At 38.3% G+C, this 27,648-nt stretch overlaps 1 protein-coding gene across 1 annotated transcript in view; it reads left to right on the top strand.

Moving 5' to 3' along the window:
- Window positions 1–1,230: 1,230 nt before the first annotated feature.
- LOC128643625 (actin-binding protein WASF3-like) overlaps window positions 1,231–27,648 on the top strand; it is a gene marked incomplete at its 3' end in the record, with an annotated part of 94,579 nt that continues 68,161 nt past the window's right edge. Inside the window, exons 1-4 of the mRNA XM_053696459.1 lie at window positions 1,231–1,368; window positions 4,302–4,436; window positions 21,646–21,799; window positions 23,306–23,423. Coding sequence (XP_053552434.1) covers window positions 1,236–1,368; window positions 4,302–4,436; window positions 21,646–21,799; window positions 23,306–23,423 — 540 coding nt within the window. The remainder of the gene's footprint in view (window positions 1,369–4,301; window positions 4,437–21,645; window positions 21,800–23,305; window positions 23,424–27,648) is intronic.

The following is a 27,648-nucleotide window of genomic DNA, read 5'->3' as shown; positions in this document are numbered from 1 at the left end:
AGACAAACTTCTTCTCTGTTTGTCGTTTATTCTTGACACAGGAGAGGTCAAAAGGCTTCGGCTACCTCTCTCTTTTTGGCTTCATAGCATAATACGTTTAGCCTATGAGACTGCTGGACAGCAGCCTCCTGAAAGAATTACAGCTCATTCCACTAGAGCTGTGGCTTCCACCTGGGCCTTTAAGAATGAGGCCTCTGTTGAACAGATTTGCAAGGCTGCAACTTGGTCTTCACTTCATACTTTTTCCAAATTTTACAAATTTGACACTTTCGCTTCTTCGGAGGCTGGTTTTGGGAGAAAGGTTCTATAGGCAGTGGTTCCTTCTGTTTAATGTTCCTGCCTTGTCCCTCCCATCATCCGTGTACTTAGCTTTGGTATTGGTATCCCATAAGTAATGGATGACCCGTGGACTGAACACACTTAACAAGAGAAAACATAATTTATGCTTACCTGATAAATTTATTTCTCTTGTAGTGTGTTCAGTCCACGGCCCGCCCTGTCTTTTTAAGGCAGGTTCTAAATTTTAAAATTATAACTCCAGTCACCACTGCACCTTATAGTTTCTCCTTTCTCGTCTTGTTTCGGTCGAATGACTGGATATGACATGTGAGGGGAGGAGCTATATAGCAGCTCTGCTTGGGTGATCCTCTTGCAACTTCCTGTTGGGAAGGAGAATATATCCCATAAGTAATGGATGACCCGTGGACTGAACACACTACAAGAGAAATAAATTTATCAGGTAAGCATAAATTATGTTTTTGTTTCTGCTTCATCTAGTTCATTAGTCTTTTGAAGCTTGTATTTAAATTGTATGTGTTTAAAGTTGGTGAATAAAGAATATTAAACATATGTATTTAAACTACAGGTCAGTATTTTTAATATATTTGTTTAAACACATTCAGATGAGAGATACTAATGCTGCTTTTCTTTTAGTGAGACATTTCTGTAGAGCAAAGGTCAGCCACCTTGGCACCCCAGATTTTTTGGAACTACATTTCCAGCCTAAAGAGTGTCTGAGCATCATGGGAAATGTAGTTCCAAAACATATGGGGTGTCAAGGTTGCTGACACCTGCTGTAGAGTATCATAAATTTACCAGAATATTTTCGATTTGTCATGTCCTAGCAATTAAAGTGTTCATAACTCTCTAGTGAATCTCTTGCAGTTGTATAAATGCAATGTACTTCTAGTCTACATTCTTTTTCCTTTTATTTTTTTTATTTCAGTTACTGAATCATGCCGTTAGTCAAGAGGAATATAGAACCCAGGCATCTATGCCGCGGAACAATACCAGATGGAATTACCAGTGAATTGGAATGTGTTACCAATAGCACTCTTGCTGCTATCATCCGACAGCTGAGTAGTCTAAGTAAATAAACTCCATGTACTATTTAAACTCTTTTTTGTGTTTATTATGCCTATGGTTTGGTTAAAACATATTCTTATAAAAACTGCTTTATGTAGTAAAAAAACCCAACACTTTTTGGACCATTATTTCTTTAATGAATATATTTATTTGTAAATGTCAAGTTGATAAGAGCATAATGATGCAATTTTGGCATCACTTTTTTCATGCTTCTCAGCATTAGTCTTTAGCTACGTTGCATTTTGGTTGAGAGTAGTTAATTTCTAAATTTGTGTATGTATAATTGTTGTCCTTGTACATGTTAACCAATCCTCTAGTGGAGAGAAATGTTGTGTACCCTGTATGGCTACATTTATTACAAACAGATTATGCTATGTATGTACTACTGTTTTTTGTTAGCCGATTACAATGTTCCTGATGTTTCCCCTTGTGTTTCTAGCAGCTCCATGTTCTTTGAAGGCTCAGATTTCTTTAGGGTTGTCTACTAAGGATCGTCCTTAGAATGGATCCTTTCTGAATTAATATTACAATAAATACTACCCAAAAGTATTCATCAGAGCACTGACAGGTGCCCTAGTTACTCTTGTGGCGCAGAGAAAGTATGAATACAAAGCTTACTATAATTACATTCAGAAATAATTCTCAGTCAGGAGCTGTACTTCATATGATGACTCCTCTTCCTCTAGTTTTAGTAGGAAAAAACATAAGTCCTTTTGTGTCTGTTGACAGATCAAGCGAAAAAACTGTTTAAAGTGATAGTAAATCATCTACCACACAATGCATGAAGGCAAATCTATGAATTGCCTTGATAAAGCACCTTTCTTTTTGTTTTTTTAAATAGGCTGTTGGAAGTAATTTATTTTAATATTTCCTATCTTTAATGCAGCTTCTGTATGCCCTCATTTTTTTCTTTGTTGATGTATTGTGCAGTGCAACCAATTTGAAGCTGTGCCACAAGTTCCTCTGATCTAAATGACATCTCACTCTCACCCCTTGGCAAACCATGGTAATAAAGTGCACATGCTCAATTCATCAAGAAAGGAAGTCTGTAAAACAGTTTGAATATTGAATCAGCTATGTTAATGTTATTTTGATTCATTGTTTATTTGGAGGATAGCCAGCAAGTTGTACTTAGTGAGTTTTGTATACCCCATGGACCACAACAAACATCAGCTTAGTCTCTAAGTTTTAATGTTTTCAATTTTGAAACCATAACATTTTATCATACATGTAGGCATCATAATAATTTAGTCTTGAACGGTTTTAATAATTAATATACACAATCAAGTTTTAAGGATGTATTTGATTGAAACATATGATTTACTCAAACTATTGTTTGCTATGCTCCCAGTAAACCGTAAATCACTGTAATATTGCTGACTCCCTGTTTACATTGGAGTTCTACACAACTACACTGTAGACAAACTGCACATATGCTGCACGTCTTGCTGTCTGAGTCCAGGTGCAAGCATTATATATATGAAGCATAGAGCGTTCTCTCTTTTTTATTTTTTTCTGGTTTTGGTCACTAGAACTACAATAGCCGTCCATGGCTTTTAGTCTTTATAATGAGAGCTCTGGATTTCTGATTATGCCTTTAGATGCATTCTTTCTGAGTTTACTGTACAGTTAATGTTTTGTTTTGTCTCAGTCTAACAGATAGTATGAGCTCCTGTATATCAAAGAATTATAAGTGCAAGCACTTATGCCAACCCTAGAAGGGCCAGTGTAGCTTTTTCCCCCATAGAAAGAATTAGATGGCTAAAAAATTATCTTGGAAGTTTCCATATAACTTCCTTGAAAAATTATGCAAACCCAAGAAAGCCTGATTTACAAGCAGTTGCCTCAAAGTTGATTTAGTTAATGACCAGGTAACATTTTGACAATGTTTATCTTTGTGTTACCATCCATCCAGATAACGTATCTGCTCTGTAGTGGAAAATGTTTATTTCCTTATTGGCTACTGCTCCAAGGATGTTTTCTAAGGTTCTAGCTCCTCTGGCAAAGGTCAGGTCACAAGGTATTTCTGTGACTTCTTATCTGAGTGTTTAAGCATCATCAGTAGAGCTAGTGGCTTGTCATGCATCCAAGGTGATTGGATGGTTCTCTTGTTCCATTGAACCGTGTTAATTTTCTATTATTCTAGATACAGATCTTCCTAGGACATTTCTAGTAAAAATAAAATGTCCAAAACCTCACAAGCATGATGGTTTTTTTTAGGTTTGTTTTATTTGAGACAACTGCAGCTAAGCAGAGATGTCATCTTTTTTCATAGCTCAGCAGCTACACTGCATGGTTTTATAGTTCAGAGCAGTGTTATGGGCTCTAAAAACTTGTTGGCCACAAGAATAAAAGTAGAACCCTGCTTACCACACATTAGTGTTGTGCTCCCTTTCCCCAGAATAGATTTTTGTTGTCTGCTTATGATCTGATTAAAGTGCACAGTTGTAAATGTAGGGGTGAGGGCGTCCATCCCCTCAGGTATCTGAAAGGAATTTCTACCTACTGCAGTGATCAGTGTACATCTATCTACCCTCTAGTACTCATATGGTTCTGCTCTGAGTGTGAACACATTGATTTTAAGTGAGAGGTAGGATTCTGTTTAAAAGTAAAATGCTCAATACAAACGAACATCTCATTTTTACATAGACTATCCATTTTTTTTTTATTTCAAATGTATTTACTTTGCATTTTATATCCACAAATAAACTGTGTTGTGTCCAGGTATGGAAAATTCATAATTCTTATATTATATACTATTTTTTTTTTCCTAGTCTGAATCCTAAATAAATGTGTGGCTTGCTAATCAATATTCCATCTGGTTATAAAATATATGCTGATGTGGCAAACCATGTTTAATTTGCAGAATGTGTCCCCCCCCCCCAAATAAATTAGTTGATTGGTAATAAGTCAATGTGTGTTTGTTTCTTTTGCAGGCAAACATGCTGAAGACATATTTGGTGAGTTGTTTAACGAGGCGAATGTTTTTTACATCAGAGCAAATTCTCTTCAAGACCGAATTGATCGCCTTGCTGTCAAAGTCACCCAGCTGGATTCAACAGTGGAAGAGGGTGGGTATCTGCATGAAACCACTGTATTGGAAGTAATGCCTAAAAAAAAAAAAGCTACAATTAATTACTCAGAAATTGCTGTCTCTTAGCTGGAGTCCTATTTTGTCTTTCCAAGATGCAGCATGCGCCTGATGTATCAGACTAATTGGCAGGGGGCATATTGTTACTACTGTTATGTCAATATGATGTTTGAAAGCCAGCATGGATTGATTTTACTGTCTGAATAGCTGCAGTCCTGCCCACGCTAGTGTCGAGATAACAAATTTGGATGTTAAGTGGAATTCATCTTCATTATATCCCTGTATTAAGTATTGCATTATAGTAATGGTAATGTCTCTGTTTCTCTGTACTGGCTTGATATTGTTCATTACTGGGGGTATATATTGCCTTGGGCTACGTCTCAGAAATCTTCATGAGTTATTTTCTTCCCTATATATAATAGTCACATTCATCTCCTTCCTTCATGAATCAGTTATTTTTCTGCCTATTTCTTGTATGGTGGTGTAGGGCTGTAGCTTTTTTTCTACCCTGCTGTGTTTTTAATTTAATTTTTTCAGGCTCCTTACATATTTTACTGGGACCTTCCTCTCTGTGGGTGAGATCTTTGGGTGTCATCCCAGATTGAACTATCATAGTTTATTTTTTCTTTCAGACAGATTCATTTCCAAGAGCTTTTGTGTTTTCAGGGAATTCAAAGATATTATAATGCAAGCTATGCATAGGGATAACATAACTGGATTTTAAAAACTAACTTGACATCTTGTTTCGTTGTCTGGTTTCAATATGACTTTTTGCAGATAAATTTCCGACTTAGTGATAGTAAATTCAAAAGGTTTTCTTACTGGCAATCATTCTAAATCTAAAAATGAAAATGAGTTTCATTGATTAAAAATTTCAGACTTACTATAATAATCTCTGTCAAACTGCTCTAATTCTATAGCACGGTCCGGCAGCCCTGACACTAACAGCTTTTTTTTTTTCTTCTTCCTATGACGTTTTCCATATTTGTGGCATTTTAGTATGTTTGAGTGTTTTAAAAAAAAAAAAGGGAACATTTGCGCATGCGTTCTCAACGTCATGCTTCTCAGCGTTCAAGCAAATGTATTGAATGTCAGCATCGATTCATGCATCATTAGAGAACGCGTGGGACCGCTCTCTAACATTGCACTCCAAAATCAAGGATGTAGGAGGGGGAACTTAAGAATGCCGATGTTCTATCGAGAACTCCTATACATCGAGAACTCCAATCTGACGTCACTTCCGGTGATTTCACACATCTGATTGGTCCGTGTCTCAGTCAGTGACAAGATTAACAACCAATCAGATGGGCAATGTAATCGTCTATCTTCACTATCTATTTTGCCTCCACCTGGGGGGGTTCAAGTAAACCTCATTCCCCAAGGTTTACTTGGGGTGTATGCCAGAGGATCGGCGGTGTGTCCCCCAGGACAGGCAAGAACAGATACTGAAAATAGAACTCACCAGAAGTGGCGTCACATTGGAGTTTTCGAGGAATTGGAGTTCTCGACAGAACACCTGAATAGAATCGTAAGTATTTATATATCTAAATAAATTGGATATATGAAAAAAAAGTTAGCAACTATAACATATATATATATATATATATATATATACATATTAACAGAATCCATTATCAAAAAGTATAAAAATTACCATCACTTTAAAGCTTCAGCAACAAAAACATAATTTATGTAAGAACTTGCCTGATAAATTTATTTCTTTCATATTGGCAAGAGTCCATGAGCTAGTGACGTATGGGATATGCAATCCTACCAGGAGGGGCAAAGTTTCCCAAACCTCAAAATACCTATAAATACACCCCTCACCACACCCACAATTCAGTTTAACGAATAGCCAAGTAGTGGGGTGATAAAGGAGTAAAAAGCATCAAAAAAGGAATTTGGAAATAATTGTGCTTTATACAAACAATCATAACCAGCATAAAAAGGGTGGGTCTCATGGACTCTTGTTAATATGAAAGAAATGAATTTATCAGGTAAGTTCTTACATAAATTATGTTTTCTTTCATGTAATTGGCAAGAGTCCATGAGCTAGTGATGTATGGGATAGTAATACCCAAGATGTGGAACTCCACAGAAGAGTCACTAGAGAGGGAGGGATAAAAATAACAGCCATTTTCCGCTGAAAAAAATTAATCCACAACCCAAAATATAAGTTTATTCTCATAAATGAAAAGAAAAAACTTAAACATAAGCAGAAGAATCAAATTGAAACAGCTGCCTGAAGAACTTTTCTACCAAAAACTGCTTCCGAGGAAGCAAATATATCAAAACGGTAGAATTTAGTAAATGTATGCAAAGAAGACCAAGTTGTTGCTTTGCAAATCTGATCAACTGAAGCTTTATTCTTAAAAGTCCTCGAAGTGGAGATTGATCTAGTAGAATGAGCTGTAATTCTCTGAGGCGGGGCCTGACCCAACTCCAAATAAGCTTGACGAATCAAAAGCTTTAACCAGGATCCCAAGGAAATGGCAGAAGCTTTCTGACCTTTTTTTAGGACCAGAAAAGACAACAAATAGACTAGAAGTCTTCCTGAAATCTTTAGTAGCTTCAACATAATATTTCAAAGCTCTTACAACATCCAAAAAATGTAAGGATCTCTCTAAAGAATTCTTAGGATTAGGACACAACGAAGGAACAACAATTTCTCTATTAATGTTGTTAGAATTCACAAACTTAGGTAGAAATTGAAATGAAGTCCGCAAAACTGCCTTATCCTGATGGAAAATAATAAAAGGAGATTTACAAGAAAGAGCAGATAATTCGAAAAACTCTTCTAGCAGAAGAGATGGCCAAAAGGAACAACAATTTCCAACAAAGTAGTTTAATGTCCAAAGAATGCATAGGCTAAAACGGAGGAGCCTGTAAAGCCTAAAAAAAACAAATTAAGACTCCGAGGAGGAGAGATTGATTTAATGACAGGCTTGAAGCCTGCACAAAACAATGAATATCAGGAAGCTTAGCAATCTTTCTGTGAAATAAAACAGAAAGAGCAGATATTTGTCCCTTCAAGGAACTTGCAGACAAACCTTTTTCCAAACCATCCTGAAGAAACTGTAAAATTCTAGGAATTCTAAAAGAATGCCAGGAAAATATATGAGAAGAACACCATGAAGTATTAGTCTTCCAAACTCGATAATAAATCTTCCTAGAAACAGATTTACGAGCCTATAACATAGTATTAATCACTGTGTCAGAGAAACCTCTATGACTAAGCACTATGTGTTCAATTTCTATACCTTCAAATTTAATGATTTGAGATTCTGATGGAAAAACGGACCTTGCGACAGAAGGTCTGGTCTTAAAGGAAGTGGCCAAGGTTGGCAACTGGAAATCCGAACAAGATCCGCATACCAAAACCTGTGAGGCCATGCTGGAGCTACCAGCAACACAAACAAATGTTACATGATGATCTTGGAGATCACTCTTGGAAGAAGAACTGGAGGCGGGAAAATATAAGCAGGTTGGTAACACCAAGGCACTGCTAACGCGTCCACCGCCTCCGCCTGAGGATCCCTGGACCTGGACAGGTACCTGGGTAGTTTCTTGTTTAGATGGGAAGCTATAAGATCTATTTCTGGAAGACCCCATATCTGAACAATTTGAGAAAACACATCTGGATGGAGCGACCACTCCCCCGGATGTAAAGTCTGACGGCTGAGATAATCCGCTTCCTAATTGTCTACACCTGGGATATGAACTGCAGAAATTAGACAGGAGCTGGATTCTGACCAAGAAAGTATCAGAGATACTTCTTTCATAGTTTGGGGACTGTGAGTCCCACCCTAATGATTGACATATGCCACAGTTGTGATATTGTCTGTCTGAAAACAAATGAACGGTTCTCTCTTTAACAGAGGCCACACCTGAAGAGCCCTGAAAATAGCACGGAGTTCTAAAATATTTAATCTATCTGGAAACCTAAAAAGGTGATTCTTGTCTGAGGAATCAAGGAACTTTTTGGTAATTTGATCCTCCAACCATGACTTTGAAGAAACAACACTAGTTAATTTGTGTGAGATTCTGCAGAATGTAAAGACTGAGCTTAGTACCAAGGTATCGTCCAAATAAGAATCACCACAATACCCCATTCTCTGATTACAGAGAGTAAGGCACCGAGAACCTTTGAAACAATTCTTGGAGCTGTCGCTAGGCCAAATGGAAGAGCGACAAATTGGTAATGCTTGTCTAGAAAAGAGAATCTCAGAAACTGATAGTAGTCTTGATGAATCAGAATGTGAAGATATGCATCCTGTAAGTCTATCGTGGACATATAATGACCTTGCTGAACAAAAGGCAGAATAGTCCTTATAGTCACCATTTTGAAAGTTGGTACTCTTACAAAACTATTAAAAATTTTCAGATCCAGAACTGGCCTGAATGAATTTTCTTTCTTTGGGACAATGAATAGATTTGAATAAAACCCCAGACCCTGTTCCTGAAACGGAACTGGTATGATTACCCCTGAAAGCTCCAGGTCTGAAACACACTTCAGAAAAGCCTGAGCCTTAACTGGATTTGCTGGGATGCATGAGAGAGAAAAAATATTCTCACAGGAAGTCTCACTCTGAATCCTATTCGGTACCCTTGAGAGACAATACTCTGAATCCATTGATTTTGGACAGAATCTGCCCAAATGCTTTGGAAGAATCTGAATCTGCCCCCTACCAGCTGAGCTGGAATGAGGGCCGCACCTTCATGCAGACTTGAGGACTGGCTTTGGTTTCTTAAACGGCTTGGATTTATTCCAACTTGAAGAAGATTTCCAATTGGAACCAGATTCTTTGGGGGAAGGATTGGGTTTCTGTTCCTTATTTTGTCGAAAGGAACGAAAACGGTTAGAAGCTTTAGATTATCCTTAGGCAAGAAAACTCCCTTCCCCCAGTGACAGTTGAAATAATTGAATCCAACTGAGAACCAAGTAAATTATTACCTTGGAAAGAAAGAGATAGTAATCTAGATTTAGATATGTCAGCATTCCAATATTTAAGCCACAAAGCTCTTCTAGCTAAAATAGTTAGACATAAATTTAACATCAATTTTGATATCAAAAATGGCATCACAGATAAAATGATTAGCATGTTGAAGCAAGCGAACAATGCTAGACAAATCAGGATCTGTTTCCTGTTGCGCTAAACTTTCCAACCAAAAAGTTGATGCAGCTGCAACATCAGCCATAGAAATGGCAGGCCTGAGAAGATAGCCAGACTATAAATAAGCTTTCCTTAGATAAGATTCAAGTTTCCGATCTAATAGGTCCTAAAAGGAAGTACTATCTTCTATAGGAATAGTAGTACGTTTGTCGAGTAGAAATAGCCCCATCAACTCTGGGGATCTTTTTCCAAAACTCCAAACTAACTGCTGGCAAAGGATACAATTTTTTAAACCTTGAAGAAGGGATAAAAGAAGTACCAGGCCTATTCCATTCCTTAGAAACCATATCAGAAAAAGCACCAGGAACTGGAAAAACTTCTGGAGTAACCACAGGAGGTTTATAAACAGAGTTTAAACGTTTACTAGTTTTAACATCAAGAGGACTAGTTTCCTCAATATCCAATGTATTCCACACCTCTTTTGACAAGGAATGAATATACTCCATTTTAAATAAATAAGTAGATTTGTCAGTGTCAATATCTGAGGTAGGATCTTCTAAATCAGATAGATCCTCATCAGAGGAGGATAATTCAGTATGTTGTCGGTCATTTGAAAATTCATCAACTTTATGAGAAGTTTTGAAAGACCTTTTACGTTTATTAGAAGGTGGGATAGCAGACAAAGCCTTCTGAATCGCATCAGCAATAAAATCTTTTATATTCACAGGGATATCATGTACATTAGATGTTGAAGGAACAACAGGCATTGTACTATTACTGATGGATACATTCTCTGCATGTAAAAGCTTATCATGACAACTATTACATACCACAGCTGGAGATATAATCTCCACAAATTTACAATAGATACACTTAGCTTTGGTAGAACTGTTATCAGGCAGCAGGGTTCCAACAGTGGTTTCTGAGACAGGATCAGATTGAGACATCTTGCAAATGTAAGAGGAAAAAACAACATATAAAGCAAAATGATCAATTTCCTTATATGGCAGTTTCAGGAATGGGAAAAAATGCAAACAGCATAGCCCTCTGACATAGAGAAAGGCAAGAGGCACATAGGAATGGGGTTTTAAATAATGAAATTATTTGGTGCCAAGTATGACGCACAACGCAAAATGAAAATGTATTGGCGCTAACAACATCCGGAAATGACACACTTGCGTCATTGCAGACGCACCTTGGACAAGGAACTCGGTGTCAACTAAGACACCAGAAATGACGAACTTGCGTCACAGGACGTACCTTCATGCCAAAAAAATTCTTGCGCCAATAATGACGCAATAAACGTCAGCATTTTGCGCCTCGCAAGCCTAATTTTGCCCGTGAAAAAGCAGTCAATTTGAAAAAAAGACTAAACACCAGGTAAAAATATTTTCCTAAATATGTTTTTTCCCAAATATGAAACTGAATAGTCTGCAAAAGGTAATATACATAAACCTGACTCATGGCAAATATAATTACAATACATATATTTAGAACTTTATATTAATACATAAAGTGCCAAACCATAGCTGAGAGTGTCTTAAGTAATGAAAACCTACTTACTGAAAGACACCCATCCACATATAGCAGATAGCTAAACCAGTACTGAAACAGTTATCAGTAGAGGTAATGGAATGAGAGTATGTCGATCTGAAAAAGGGAGGTAGGAGATGAATCTCTACAACCGATAACAGAGAACCTATGAAATAGATTTCCTGCAAGGAAAACCATTACATTGAATAGGTGATACTCCCTTCACATCCCTCTGACATGCACTGTACTCTGAGAGGAATCGGGCTTCAAAATGCTGAATTGTGGGTGTGGTGAGGGGTGTATTTATAGGCATTTTGAGGTTTGGGAAACTTTGCCCCTCCTGGTAGGCTTGTATAGCCCATACGTCACTAGCTCATGGACTCTTGCCAATTACATGGAAGAAAGTATTCTGCAACCTATTGAACTGGCTGTATGGCAGGCTGGCATGTAACCTAAAGATGTCTCTGAAACCAACAGATATGGTGTCTTCAACATTTTTAATGTTTTTAAAATTAAAGCTGAGTAGCGTGTTTTCTGGCAAGGTGCTTCAATCTATTGTTAGGATTTTATAGTCGTATGTTATCATTGTGCATGACGTCTGTTATCAAAATGTTCTGTAAGTAAGGTAAACTGAGAATTTTCTGCATATATGTTTGTTTCCCTGGAATTTTTGCAGAAGAGGGATGACCTTACTGTTTTAGAGGAAATATAGAAGGTGTAGCTATTGTTTTAAAAGCTGATATTATTCAATTCATAACTACATACTCTCTGAATCTATCTGAATCATGATAGATTATTCTTGACTTTACTGTCCCTTTTAAGTTTTACATTGATAGACTACATTGTTTTTGAAGTTAATGAGTTCATCAATAATTATATCAGTTTTACACATCATTGTTCACATGCTTTAAACATGGTTTTGTGCACTGTGGTTTATTTGATGCTTAAAGGGACATACCACCCACATTTTTTTCTTTTTATGATTTAGAAAGAGAATGCAATTTTAAACATCTTTCTAATTTACTTATATTATCTAATTTGTTTTATTCTCTTGATATTCTTTGATGAAAAGCATATCTAGATATGCTCACTAGCTGCTCATTGGTTGCTGCACATAGAAGCCTTGTGTGATTGGCTCACCATGTGCATTGCTTTTTCTTCAACTAAAAAAATTGAAAAAATTAAGCAAAATAAATAATGGAAGTAAATTGTAATGTTGTTTAAATTTCTATTCTCTATCTGAATCATGAAAGAAAGATTTTGGGTTTAGTGGCCCTTTAAGGGAAGTGTTGAGATCATTCTGTTGACACCATTACTGTTTCATACCTACTGTTTAACAGCTTCTTTTTTTAATCTTCCTTTGGTTAGTATACTATTCTTTCCAGTTGCCAGCTGTTTGTAGGGATGCATTATTAACAGCTTACATTGCCTGTCTCCATATCTCCTTGTTTAGCTGGATTTCATAAAATGTGTATAGACTGATGAAGATATTCATTTGGAATATGAACATTCAAGTATACCTACTTTATTCATTGATGTGTAGTTTGTTGATCCTACAGATGCAGATATTTGTAAAGAACCTTATTTCTTTGACCTGTTTGTACTTTCAGATATTAAGGCTGTTAAAAGTAATATACCCTTCATATTCATCAGCTTCCTTCTTCAACAGCTGCTTTTAATTTGGTATGTATCTGGGGTCCTACTACCTTGCTAGAGGTATTCCAGGTTGAAAAAGCCAAGAAGCATTTACAGATTCCTGATAGACTGACTCGGCTATATCCAGTTATATAATTGGTTGCTAAATATATGGATCACCCTTCTTAAATTGATGCCACAATCACACTACATATATTAATAATACTTTTCCTTGTGTGTATAATTCTGGTCTATGTCTTAATCATAGTGATAAGAAAATGAAGTCTGCTAATCTTAAAAGAAGCTTCATGATTTGTTTTTATATTCTCAACTGTTGGTTATGTCAGTTCGTATAGCCTCTGTATGCTGGTCAGATGACTTACAGAAAGCTCTCCTATCAGTTAAAAAAATATCAAGGCCTGATGGTTCTGATAGAATTTATCAACCGTATGTTTTCTTTTCTAGCTGAAACCACAGCAGATCTGAAAATATATGATGCTAAAAGCGTAGCTGCAGCTAATATTGACAGGGCAGTGCTCAGTTGGCATCACTGGGTGGAGAACGCTGGGTTTAAAGCTAATATTTGTGGTTTATCTTTTCAATCTTCTTTGTTAAACAATACCCAGGCTCTAAGAAGAAACTCACGGTTTTTATCCCTACTCCTTTTAGCAGCTTTCCAATGCTCTTCCATTTACTTTATATTCAGAGAGAGCTTTTGCTTGCAGAAGTGGAGGTCTGAAACTCAAATGAACCATGGCTGCATCCTCCGTTTTCATGCTGATGTTACTACTTCAGACTGTGCCAGTAGGAAAACATCTATCCTTTTTTTGAAGTTGTTTTCAGCCTTCATGAAACATACTTGGGTACTGAATGTTAATAGGTAAAAAGATATATCATTGGATTGAAGAAGATTTCTGCCAAGTAATTGTCATGTCTCTAGTACCCACAGATCCTATGCAACAGATGATCCTTCATGATTGTGTTCTATTGCTCCTCAGTCTCAAAGCAATCCAGAAAGTTGCTCCTTTTACTATGTAAAATCGGTTCCTGAATGTTCATTGTTCCTAAGAAGTGAGCATTAAGGAGCCCTTTGTTATATCTTTTTTCATTAAACAAACATGGTTATATGCAGTTATTGTCTTGGCTGCTGATCATTTTCTCAGATTTGTTATGTGAACATTTCTATGAATGTCTATCAAGGTTCTAGTCATAGCTTGAAGGATGACATTCATTTACTGAATATTATTACCACTGAGGCACCTAATGAAGATGCAGCATGGTAAAACAGGTTTTGTAATTTTCTAGCCAGACACAGTTGCTCGCAGCTTCCATAACATACACAGGTAAGCCAAGTGCATGCACATTGGGCATCTTAAATGACTGCTGCAAACAAAGCAACAGTGATTTAAACATTTGATTGCCTGAAATTGACATGTATTACTCAACTGAGTAGCAACTTACTTCATCCAAGTGGTCACAAGATGCTACTATGTCCTTTAAAGCAACATCTACAGTAGGGTAAAAGGAAAATGGGTTGTAGCAGGTCTCATAAATCCAGATTCCAGGCCAAATTACCAGGGCACCATTTGTCAAACTCTGTTTTAGTGCCAATAATAGTGGTTGCTAGTAATTAAAGCACAGCAGTGATTTTCACCCCTTCTATGTCAAACAGCAAGGAGAGTTGAAGGTAAGGTGGAATGAAAAGGGGTAGAGAACACTAATCCTGGCTGCCACATGAAAGGGAGTGTCCGTTTCCTTTTTGATTTTCATTTAGTCTCTACCAGCAGATCTGAGAGCATTTACCAGACACGTCTTATTTTTCTAATGTCCTTTTACCCAGAATTTTTCAATATTTGCTTTGTAACCACCAGTACTCAGTAAAACAGTGACTAATTAAAACATGCCAGGGGTATGCATAATGCTTTCCTATTTATTTATAAAGCTTACACTCCCAAAGGAAATATTGTCAGATTCAACAGTTTTTATCTGCTGACAAAATCTGTCTCAATGATTCACTACTGAATGTGATGGACATTGATTTGTCATTTTTGGAAGCCTGAATTAGTTGTATGGGTGTAAGATTGAAAATTAGAAGTGTGACTCCTAATAATTTGAACAGATGATTTAAAAAATAATTTTATTTTTTGAACCCCTTACAAGTATTGGTTAGAAAAACTATGCATCTTCACACTGGGCGCCGCCATCTTGGAGCTTATATTTGTTATTTAACTTTCTCTAGTAAGGTGTATCCAGTCCACGGATCATCCATTATTATGGGATATTCTCACTCCCAACAGGAAGTTGCAAGAGGACCCACAGCAAAGCTGTTATATAGCTCCTCCCCTCACTACCATATCCAGTCATTCTCTTGCAACTTTCAACGCGCATGGAGGTAGTAAGAGGAGAGTGGTGAAAAATAGTTAGTTTATTAACTTCAATCAAAAGTTTGTTATTTTAAATAGTACCGGAGTTGTGCTATTTGTTCTCAGGCAGAGATAGAAGAAGAATTTGCCTGAGTTTTCTATGATCTTAGCAGGTTGTAACTAAGATCCATTGCTGTTCTCACACATGTCTGAGGAGTGAGGTAACTTCAGAGGGAGAATGGCGTGCAGTTTATTCTGCTATCAGGTATGTGCAGTTATGATTTTTTCTAGGATTGGAAATGCTAGAAAATGCTGCTGATTCCTGATAAATGTAAGTTAAGCCTGAATACAGTGATTTAATAACGACTAGTATCATGCTTATTCTCAGGGGTAATACCCTTATAGATATGCTATATAAAACGTTTGCTGGCATGTTTAATCGTTTTTTATATATGCTTGGTGATAAAACTTATTGGGGCCTATTTTTTTCCACATGGCTGGCTGTATTTTTGCCTAGAAACAGTTTCCTGAGGCTTTCCACTGCTGTAATATGAGTGGGAGGGGCCTATTTTAGCACTTTTTTGCGCAGTTATAATTACAGACTGAGACATCCAGTTTTCCTCAAGAGTCCCCTGCATGATACAGGACATCTCTAAAGAGCCTAAAATCGTTTATTTGGGAAGGTAGGAGCCACAGTAAAGCTGTGGCACTTTGCTTGGACTGTTAAAAACGTCTGTCGTTTTTTTGATCCGTTTTTTGAACTAAGGGGTTAATCATCCATTTGCAAGTGGGTGCAATGCTCTGTTAGCCTATTACATACACTGTAAAAATTTCGTTTGTGTAACTGCCTTTTTTCACTGCTTTTCAAATTTTGACAAAATTTGTTTCCCTTAAAGGCACAGTACCGTTTTTTTTTTTTTTATATTGCTTGTTAACTTGAATTAAAGTGTTTTCCAAGCTTGCTAGTCTCATTGCTAGTCTGTATAAACATGTCTGACAGAGGAAACTCCTTGTTCATTATGTTTAAAGGCCATGGTGGAACCCCCTCTTAGAATGTGTACCAATTGTACTGACTTCACTCTAAGCAATAAAGATCATATTATGTCTTTAAAAAATTTATCACCAGAGGTATCTAGCGAGGGGGAAGTTATACCGACTAACTCTCCCCACGTGTCAGATTCTTTGACTCCCGCTCAAGGGACTCACGCTGAAATGGCGCCAAGTTCATCAAGGGCACCCATAGCGTTTACTTTACAAGACATGGCGGCAGTCATGGATAATACACTGTCAGCGGTATTAGCCAGACTACCTGAACTTAGAAGTAAGCGAGATAGCTCTGGGGTTAGACGAAATGCAGAGCATACTGACGCTTTAAGAACCATGTCTGATACTGCCTCACAATATGCTGAAGTTGAGGAAGGAGAACTTCAGTCTGTGGGTGATGCTTCTGATTCAGGGAGAATCCCTGATTCTGATATTTCTACATTTAAATTTAAGCTTGAACACCTCCGCATGTTACTTAAAGAGGTTTTAGCTGCTCTGAATGACTGTGACACAATTGCAATGCCAGAGAAATTGTGTAGACTGGATAAATACTTTGCAGTGCCGGTGTGTACTGATGTTTTTCCAATACCTAAAAGGTTTACAGAAATAATTAATAAGGAATGGGATAGACCAGGTGTGCCGTTCTCTCCCCCTCCTATTTTTAGAAAAATGTTTCCTATAGACGCCACCACACGGGACTTATGGCAGACAGTCCCTAAGGTGGAGGGAGCAGTTTCTACTTTAGCAAAGCGTACTACTATCCCTGTCGAGGACAGTTGCGCTTTTTCAGATCCAATGGATAAAAAATTAGAAGGTTACCTTAAGAAAATATTTTGTCAACAAGGTTTTATCCTTCAGCCCCTTGCATGCATTGCCCCGTCACTGCTGCTGCGGCGTTCTGGTTTGAGTCTCTGGAAGAGGCCTTACAGGTAGCGACTCCATTGGATGACATACTTGGCAAACTTAGGGCACTTAAGCTAGCCAATTCTTTTGTTTCTGATGCCATTGTTCATTTAACTAAACTAACGGCTAAGAATTCTGGTTTTGCTATACAAGCGCGCAGAGCGCTATGGCTTAAAACATGGTCAGCTGACGTGACGTCAAAGTCTAAGCTGATTAACATTCCCTTCAAGGGGCAGACCTTATTCGGGCCTGGTTTGAAGGAGATTATTGCTGATATCACTGGAGGTAAAGGTCATGCCCTTCCTCAGGACAGGTCCAAATCCAGGGCCAAACAGTCTAATTTTCGTGCCTTTCGAAACTCCAAGGCAAGTGTGGCATCAACCTCCTCTAATGCAAGACAAGAGGGAACTGTTGCTCAGTCCAAGGCGGTCTGGAGGCCAAACCAGACCTGGAACAAAGGTAAGCAGGCTAAAATACCTGATGCTGCCTCCAAGACAGCATGAAGGAACGGCCCCCTATCCGGTAACGGATCTAGTGGGGGGCAGACTTTCACTCTTCGCCCAGGCGTGGGCAAGAGATGTTCAGGATCCCTGGGCGTTGGAAATTATTTCCCAGGGGTATCTTCTGGACTTCAAAGCTTCTCCCCCCATAGGGAGATTTCACCTTTCACAGTTATCTGCAAACCAGATAAAGAGAGAGGTATTCTTACACTGTGTACGAGACCTCCTAGCTATGGGAGTGATCCATACAGTTCCAAAAGAGGAACAAGGACAGGGTTTTTACTCAAATCTGTTTGTGGTTCCCAAGAAAGAGGGAACATTCAGACCAATTTTGGATCTAAAGATCTTAAACAAATTCCTAAGAGTTCCATCATTCAAGATGGAAACTATTCGTACCATCCTACCTATGATCCAGGAGGGTCAATATATGACTACAGTGGATCTAAAGGATGCTTACCTTCACATTCCGATACACAAAGATCATCATCGGTTTCTCAGGTTTGCCTTTCTAGACAGGCATTACCAGTTTGTAGCTCTTCCCTTTGGGTTAGCTACAGCCCCAAGAATCTTCACAAAGGTTCTAGGGTCCCTTCTGGCGGTCCTCAGGCCGCGGGGCATAGCAGTAGCCCCTTATTTAGATGACATCCTGATACAGGCGTCAAACTTCCAAATTGCCAAGTCTCATATGGACGTAGTACTGGCATTTTTGAGGTCGCATGGGTGGAAAGTGAACGAGGAAAAGAGTTCTCTATCCCCACTCACAAGAGTTTCCTTTCTAGGGACTCTGATAGATTCTGTAGAGCTGAAAATTTACCTGACGGAGTCCAGGTTATCAAAGCTTCTAAATTCCTGCCGGGTTCTTCATTCCATTCCGCGACCTTTGGTGGCTCAGTGTATGGAAGTAATCGGCTTAATGGTAGCGGCAATGGACATAGTGCCGTTTGCACGCTTACATCTCAGACCGCTGCAACTATGCATGCTCAGTCAGTGGGATGGGGATTACACAGATTTGTCCCCTCAACTGAATCTGGACCAAGAGACCAGGGATTCTCTGCTCTGGTGGCTATCTCGGGTCCATCTGTCCAAAGGTATGACCTTTCGCAGGCCAGATTGGACAATTGTAACAACAGATGCCATCCTTCTAGGTTGGGGTGCAGTCTGGAACTCCCTGAAGGCTCAGGGATCGTGGACTCGGGAGGAGTCTCTCCTTCCAATAAATATTCTGGAGCTAAGAGCGATATTCAATGCTCTTCAGGCTTGGCCTCAGTTAGCGTCTCTGAGGTACATCAGATTTCAGTCGGACAACATCACGACTGTGGCTTACATCAACAATCAAGGGGGAACAAGAAGTTCCCAAGCGATGTTAGAAGTCTCAAAGATAATTCGCTGGGCGGAGATTCACTCCTGCCACCTATCGGCTATCCATATCCCAGGTGTGGAGAACTGGGAGGCAGATTTTCTAAGTCGACAGACTTTTCATCCGGGGGAGTGGGAACTCCATCCGGAGGTGTTTGCACAAGTGATTCATCGCTGGGGCAAACCAGAACTGGATCTCATGGCGTCTCGACAGAACGCCAAGCTTCCTTGTTACGGATCCAGGTCCAGGGACCCCAGGGCGACGCTGATAGATGCTCTGGCAGCGCCCTGGTCTTTCAACCTGGCTTATGTGTTTCCACCGTTTCCTCTGCTCCCTCGACTGATTGCCAAGATCAAGCAAGAGAGAGCATCAGTGATTTTAATAGCGCCTGCGTGGCCACGCAGGACCTGGTATGCAGAGCTAGTGGACATGTCATCCTTTCCACCATGGACTCTGCCTCTGAGACGGGACCTTCTACTTCAGGGTCCTTTCCACCATCCAAACCTAATTTCTCTGAGACTGACTGCATGGAGATTGAACGCTTGATTTTATCAAAGCGTGGCTTCTCCGAGTCAGTCATTGATACCTTAATACAGGCACGAAAGCCTGTCACCAGGAAAATTTACCATAAAATATGGCGTAAATATCTTTATTGGTGTGAATCCAAGGGTTACTCATGGAGTAAGGTCAGGATTCCCAGGATATTATCTTTTCTCCAAGAAGGATTGGAGAAAGGATTGTCAGCTAGTTCCTTAAAGGGACAGATTTCTGCTCTGTCTATTCTTTTACACAAGCGTCTGGCAGATGTCCCAGACGTTCAGGCATTTTGTCAGGCTTTAGTCAGAATCAAGCCTGTGTTTAAACCTGTTGCTCCACCATGTAGCTTAAACTTGGTTCTTAAGGTTCTTCAAGGAGTTCCGTTTGAACCTCTTCATTCCATAGATATAAAACTTTTATCTTGGAAAGTCCTTTTTTTGGTAGCTATTTCCTCGGCTCATAGAGTCTCCGAGTTATCTGCCTTACAATGTGATAATCCTTATCTGATTTTTCATTCTGATAAGGTAGTCCTGCGTACCAAACCTGGGTTTTTACCTAAGGTGGTATCTAACAAGAATATCAATCAAGAGATTGTTGTTCCATCCTTGTGTCCTAATCCTTCTTCAAAGAAGGAACGTCTATTACACAATTTGGATGTGGTTCGTGCTTTAAAGTTTTACTTACAAGCTACTAAGGATTTTCGACAAACATCTACTTTGTTTGTTGTTTACTCTGGTCAGAGGAGAGGTCAAAAGGCTTCGGCAACCTCTCTTTCTTTTTGGCTAAGAAGCATAATACGCTTAGCCTATGAGACTGCTGGACAGCAGCCCCCTGAAAGGATTACAGCTCATTCTACTAGAGCTGTGGCTTCCACTTGGGCCTTTAAAAATTAGGCTTCTGTTGAACAGATTTGCAAGACGGCGACTTGGTCTTCGCTTCATACTTTTTCAAAATTCTACAAATTTGATACTTTTGCTCCTTCGGAGGCTATTTTTGGGAGAAAGGTTTTACAGGCCGGGGTACCTTCCGTTTAAGTACCTGCCTTGTCCCTCCCTTCATCCGTGTACTTTAGCTTTGGTATTGGTATCCCATAAGTAATGGATGATCCGTGGACTGGATACACCTTACTAGAGAAAACACAATTTATGCTTACCTGATAAATTTATTTCTCTAGTGGTGTATCCAGTCCACTGCCCGCCCTGTCATTTTAAGGCAGGTTATTTTTAAATTTTAAACTACAGTCACCACTGCACCCTATGGTTTCTCCTTTCTCTGCTTGTTTTCGGTCGAATGACTGGATATGGTAGTGAGGGGAGGAGCTATATAACAGCTTTGCTGTGGGTCCTCTTGCAACTTCCTGTTGGGAGTGAGAATATCCCATAAGTAATGGATGATCCGTGGACTGGATACACCACTAGAGAAATAAATTTATCAGGTAAGCATAAATTGTGTTTTTATACTGTACAAAAATATAACAATTTTGCTCTCTATTATGTGAGCTTAACTAAAGTGAAAGCCAGATATATGAAAGTGCACTGCTCCTAACACAGGATGCAACAATACAAGTGCTACAAGATGGCGGCGCCCAGTATAAGATGCAGAGCTTTACCAACTGGATTCTGTAATGAGTTAAAATAATAGGTACATCAGGAATTGCAATAGTATGCTGAGTAGTAACCATGCTACTGTAGTTGTACCCAACAGTTTAATGTCCCTTTAAATAACTTTCTAATTTACTTCTATTATCAATTTTGCCTAATTCTCTTGGTAATCCTTTGAAGGAACAGCAGTGCACTACTGGGAGCTATCTGAACACATCTGTTGTATCAATGATGAGGCAAATATGTGCAGCCACCAATCAGCAGCTAGCTCATAGCTACTGAGCCTATATAGGTATGCTTTCCAACAAAGGATATCAAGAGAACGAAGCAAATTAGATAATAGAAGTAAACTGGAAGTTGTTTAAAATGGTATGCTCTATTTAAATCATGAAAGATAATTTTTGGGTTTCATGTCCCTTTAATGTTGTCATTCTGTATGTTAAATGATGTGTGTATGTGTGTGTGTATGTATGTATGTATATGTGTATATATATATATATATATATATATATATATATATATATATATATATATATATATATATATATATATATTGTGCCTATTTATAGTAACACTTGTGTTTTTGTCTGCTTTTATCATAGTTTCATTACAAGATATTAACATGAAGAAGGCTTTCAAAAGTTCTACCACACAAGACCAGCAAGTGGTTTCACAGAGCAGTGTTCCAAATCCTGTTAGAGACATATATAACACCAGTGATAAACCTCCTCCCTTGAACATATTGTCACCATACAGGTTTGTATTTAAAAACAAGTCCTTGTCATTCATAAAAATGTAACATCCCAAAATCAAGAGCTGAAAGTGACATAAAAGTGCTCTAAGAAATTGCTCTGTATTATTGCACTATTGCTTCCATATAAATATGCATTACTGGGAGCTGAACACATCTGGTGAGCCAATGACAAGAGGCCAATCTGCATAGCCACCAATCGCTAGCTAGCTCCCAGTATTGCTTTGCTGCTACCTAGATATGCTTTGATAGTAAAAGTAAATTGAAGAGTCTCTTAAACTTGCAAGCTTTATCTGAACCATAAAAGTTAATTTTCATTTTTATGTCCCTTTTACTCAGTTTGTATTTTATTTTTTTATTCCTGGTTAAAGCAACTTATTTGTAGAAAATTTATAATTTCTTGAGACGCTTGAATGTTATGTACTTCATCTCTGACTGATTATTTATTTGATCCAATACTTTGTATCAATAGACAATGGTAAATGATATTGAAATGTATTAGTTAAAGTGAAGGTAAATGTTCCCCTTTGTATAAACAGATCCGGAATGTTTGTGATATTTTAGATGGCGTTTAATTAATCAGTTGTAATAAAGATGCGCTTTAACTTTTTTAATGTAGCACTGACAATTCTAATACCCCCTGCTCCGCGGCCGCCCACTTCAAAAGTAATTTTTTGTGAGCTAATGTTGTGAACTGTTCTCCAATGAGCACTCTAGCCATACGGCACTCACATAATGTATTTTTTGTAGCTAGAGCAATGATTGGCGGAAAGTTCAAACCTTCAGCTCACGGAAAAAAAAATACTTTTAAAGTGGGCGGCCGGAGCACGGGGTATTTGAATCTCATATCTACATTAAAAAGTAAGTTATAGCGCATCTTCATTACAACTGATAAATTCAACTCCATGTAAAATATTGCTAACTTTCCGTATCTGTTTATACAAAGTCAAAAGTTTACCATCACTCACGGTTTACTCAAGCATTGTAACAACATTCCTTATTTAAAGAACCTAAGAACTGATCTTCCTTCTCCTAAAAATATTAATCCTCCCTTATTTAAATGCTTTATTTAATTAGAAAATGTATCTTGAAACACATTCCCTTCTTTTACTATGTGTTTAATGAGTTGAAAAAAGTTAAATAAAGAGTCAAATTTGTCCTTCTGGAAAATCCCCAGTCCGCTCCAGATGAGAATAGAGGGAATGATTGGAGGATACGCTTCCCATTTGTTCTGCAGCTGTATTCTCATATGCAGTGGCACAAGAGCAAAATTTTGACAATGCATTTAATCCGTTTGTAGGGGTTATATAAAAAGGAAAAGATACAAATTTGTTTACAAATAAAATGGTCTAAAGAAGTAGAATATTTCTTTAAGTAGCTGTTCATGTGTGTTTTGCAGGGTACACAGCACTGCTGAACTTGTGGTGTTAACCTCTGCATAAGTTATACCAGTGACCAAAAAACCAGATTTTACAGATATTTTTCTCCCTTGTGCATTTTTGTGTTTCCAGAGATGATAAAAAAGATGGATTAAAGTTTTACACGGATCCCTCTTACTTCTTTGACCTTTGGAAAGAAAAAATGCTTCAGGATACTGAAGATAAAAGAAAAGAGAAAAGAAAGCAGAAGGTAAAAATGTGTAGTTTCTAATAAACGTGACCAGTCGTGCTGTTATAACCAGGTTTTCAAAAAGCATTTTTGTGTAGTTTTTAAAATTCTGCAGCTGACATTGTCACCAATACTCAGATACTCTGGTCTATTGTTCTATACATCAGTGACTGACATTAGAATCATGTTTTTTGTTCCATCTCATTATTTACCTTTATTGATGTTAGTGAATGTTACAAGTGTGTTAAAGTATTTTATTAATTCACTGTTGCTTGTATATCACAGTGTTAAACCCCTGCTAAGGGGAAAACACATGTTTAAATTGAGACAGTTGTGTGTAGCCAGCAATGGCCAGTTAGCTCCCAGTAATGATATGTACATATTATTTTTCAACAAAAGATACCAAGAGAGCAGTTATTTTGAAAATAGCAGCAGTGCTTTGCAACTTTGTATAATATTGCTATAAACATTGTAATAAACACTGCTGCCAGATGACAAAATATACATGCACGCTCCTGAGCTCTTTTATTACTCTTGAACAATGGATACCAAGAGAACTAAGCAAAATTGATAATAGAAGTGAATTGGAAAGTTGTTACATGCTCTATCCAGTCAATTTAAGTTTCATTTTGACTTTACATATCTCGTTCATTCACACAGTTACCATGAACTGCAGTAGTTGCTTGAAGTCTGGGCAGTTATTATTTGCGTTTTTGTTGAGGCCAGCATTATAAGGTCTCACTTTTCTCATCCATGCTGTGCAGCCTTTTAGCTGTACTCCTACTTGCAGGTGTGCATATATTTTTTAGCATCCAATGTCACTGTATCTTTCTGCAAGCACGTTGTAATTTTAAATAAGCTTAGTATATTTTAGTTCAGTTTGCTGGCCATAGTTTCACATCCTGACACCTATTTCATATTGATTAGTGAGTTTATATTTCTCACATCTAGGTAGAATTTACTTTTTTCCATCACTTTATTTGCTTTCATTATATTTATGCTTTTTTGCCTTGATTAGATGCTTATTATTTGGGATGGCTGATACTGGATGACTTGTTCCTTTCCACATTTTTAATGTATGTAATTTTCTTGAACACTTATTATTTAACCCAAGAGATAGCCGCAGTAAGTTCCAGCCAAAATTGAAATGTACATTGATGCATTTAATTTTTGAATATAAATATTTTTGCAGCATACTTGAATTAGCAAAAATGCTTATAAAAGCTATCACAGTTTTTTTTTTAATGTGAGCCTTTACTGTGCCTGTGAAGCATATCTAAATATGGTTCATACGCCAATATTTTAAAAGGTGTGTGTGTGTGTGCAGAGAACCGGCAGTGGCTTGTATCTTGCAAACGGAGTCATCGGCAACACAATTCAATGCACCACTGGCTCTCTGGGAAGTCACACTGCGTATAGTACTGGTGTATGAAACATAATTTGATATGCATCACGTGCACATACACAATTTAAAAGCTCTCACTTAAAATAGTATATTTCTTTCATGTAATTAGCAAGAGTCCATGAGCTAGTGACGTATGGGATATACATTCCTACCAGGAGGGGCAAAGTTTCCCAACCCTCAAAATGCCTATAAATACACCCCTCACCACACCCACAAATCAGTTTTACAAACTTTGCCTCCTATGGAGGTGGTGAAGTAAGTTTGTGCTAGATTCTACTTTGATATGCGCTCCGCAACAGGTTGGAGCCCGGTTTTCCTCTCAGCGTGCAGTGAATGTCAGAGGGATGTGAGGAGAGTATTGCCTATTTGAATGCAATGATCTCCTTCTACGGGGTCTATTTCATAGATTCTCTGTTATCGGTCGTAGAGATTCATCTCTTACCTCCCTTTTCAGATAGACGATATACTCTTATTTATATACCATTACCTCTGCTGATTTTCGTTTCAGTACTGGTTTGGCTTTCTACAACATGTAGACGAGTGTCCTGGGGTAAGTAAGTCTTATTTTCTGTGACACTCTAAGCTATGGTTGGGCGCTTTTTTTATAAAGTTCTAAATATATGTATTCAAACATTTATTTGCCTTGACTCAGGATGTTCAACATTCCTTATTTTCAGACAGTCAGTTTCATATTTGGGATAATGCATTTGAATCCATCATTTTTTCTTACCTTAAAAAATTTTCTCCAACATAGGTGTGTCCGGTCCACGGCGTCATCCTTACTTGTGGGATATTCTCTTCCCCAACAGGAAATGGCAAAGAGCCCAGCAAAGCTGGTCACATGATCCCTCCTAGGCTCCGCCTACCCCAGTCATTCTCTTTGCCGTTGTACAGGCAACATCTCCACGGAGATGGCTTAGAGTTTTTTAGTGTTTAACTGTAGTTTTTATTATTCAATCAAGAGTTTGTTATTTTGAAATAGTGCTGGTATGTACTATTTACTCAGAAACAGAAAAGAGATGAAGATTTCTGTTTGTATGAGGAAAATGATTTTAGCAACCGTCACTAAAATCCATGGCTGTTCCACACAGGACTGTTGAGAGCAATTAACTTCAGTTGGGGGAACAGTGAGCAGTCTCTTGCTGCTTGAGATATGACACATTCTAACAAGACGATGTAATGCTGGAAGCTGTCATTTTCCCTATGGGATCCGGTAAGCCATGTTTATTACGATCGTAAATAAGGGCTTCACAAGGGCTTATTAAGACTGTAGACTTTTTTTGGGCTAAATCGATTCATTATTAACACATATTTAGCCTTGAGGAATCATTTTATTTGGGTATTTTGATATAATAATATCGGCAGGCACTGTTTTAGACACCTTATTCTTTAGGGGCTTTCCCAAAGCATAGGCAGAGCCTCATTTTCGCGCCGGTGTGGCGCACTTGTTTTTGAGAGGCATGGCATGCAGTCGCATGTGAGAGGAGCTCTGATACTTAGAAAAGACTTTCTGAAGGCGTCATTTGGTATCGTATTCCCCTTTGGGCTTGGTTGGGTCTCAGCAAAGCAGATACCAGGGACTGTAAAGGGGTTAAAGTTCAAAACGGCTCCGGTTCCGTTATTTTAAGGGTTAAAGCTTCCAAATTTGGTGTGCAATACTTTTAAGGCTTTAAGACACTGTGGTGAAAATTTGGTGAATTTTGAACAATTCCTTCATATTTTTTCGCAATTGCAGTAATAAAGTGTGTTCAGTTTAAAATTTAAAGTGACAGTAACGGTTTTATTTTAAAACGTTTTTTGTACTTTGTTATCAAGTTTATGCCTGTTTAACATGTCTGAACTACCAGATAGACTGTGTTCTGAATGTGGGGAAGCCAGAATTCCTATTCATTTAAATAAATGTGATTTATGTGACAATGACAATGATGCCCAAGATGATTCCTCAAGTGAGGGGAGTAAGCATGGTACTGCATCATTCCCTCCTTCGTCTACACGAGTCTTGCCCACTCAGGAGGCCCCTAGTACATCTAGCGCGCCAATACTCCTTACTATGCAACAATTAACTGTCAAAAACATTTTAGCCAAAATGAACACTTATCAGCGTAAGCGCGACTGCTCTGTTTTAGATACTGAAGAGCATGACGACGCTGATAATAATGTTTCTGAAGGGCCCCTAACCCAGTCTGATGGGGCCAGGGAGGTTTTGTCTGAGGGAGAAATTACTGATTCAGGGAACATTTCTCAACAAGCTGAACCTGATGTGATTACATTTAAATTTAAGTTGGAACATCTCCGCATTCTGCTTAAGGAGGTATTATCCACTCTGGATGATTGTGACAAGTTGGTCATCCCAGAGAAACTATGTAAAATGGACAAGTTCCTAGAGGTGCCGGGGCTCCCAGAAGCTTTTCCTATACCCAAGCGGGTGGCGGACATTGTTTATAAAGAATGGGAAAGGCCCGGTATTCCTTTCGTCCCTCCCCCCATATTTAAAAAATTGTTTCCTATGGTCGACCCCAGAAAGGACTTATGGCAGACAGTCCCCAAGGTCGAGGGAGCGGTTTCCACTTTAAACAAACGCACCACTATACCCATAGAGGATAGTTGTGCTTTCAAAGATCCTATGGATAAAAAATTAGAAGGTTTGCTTAAAAAGATGTTTGTTCAGCAGGGTTACCTTCTACAACCAATTTCATGCGTTGTCCCTGTCGCTACAGCCGCATGTTTCTGGTTCGATGAGCTGATAAAGGCGGTCGATAGTGATTCTCCTCCTTATGAGGAGATTATGGACAGAATCAATGCTCTCAAATTGGCTAATTCTTTTACCCTAGACGCCACTTT

Source organism: Bombina bombina, unplaced genomic scaffold (genome assembly GCF_027579735.1).
Source record: "Bombina bombina isolate aBomBom1 unplaced genomic scaffold, aBomBom1.pri scaffold_928, whole genome shotgun sequence".
NCBI lineage: Eukaryota > Metazoa > Chordata > Amphibia > Anura > Bombinatoridae > Bombina > Bombina bombina.
This window is presented reverse-complemented; position numbering and strand designations above follow the sequence as displayed.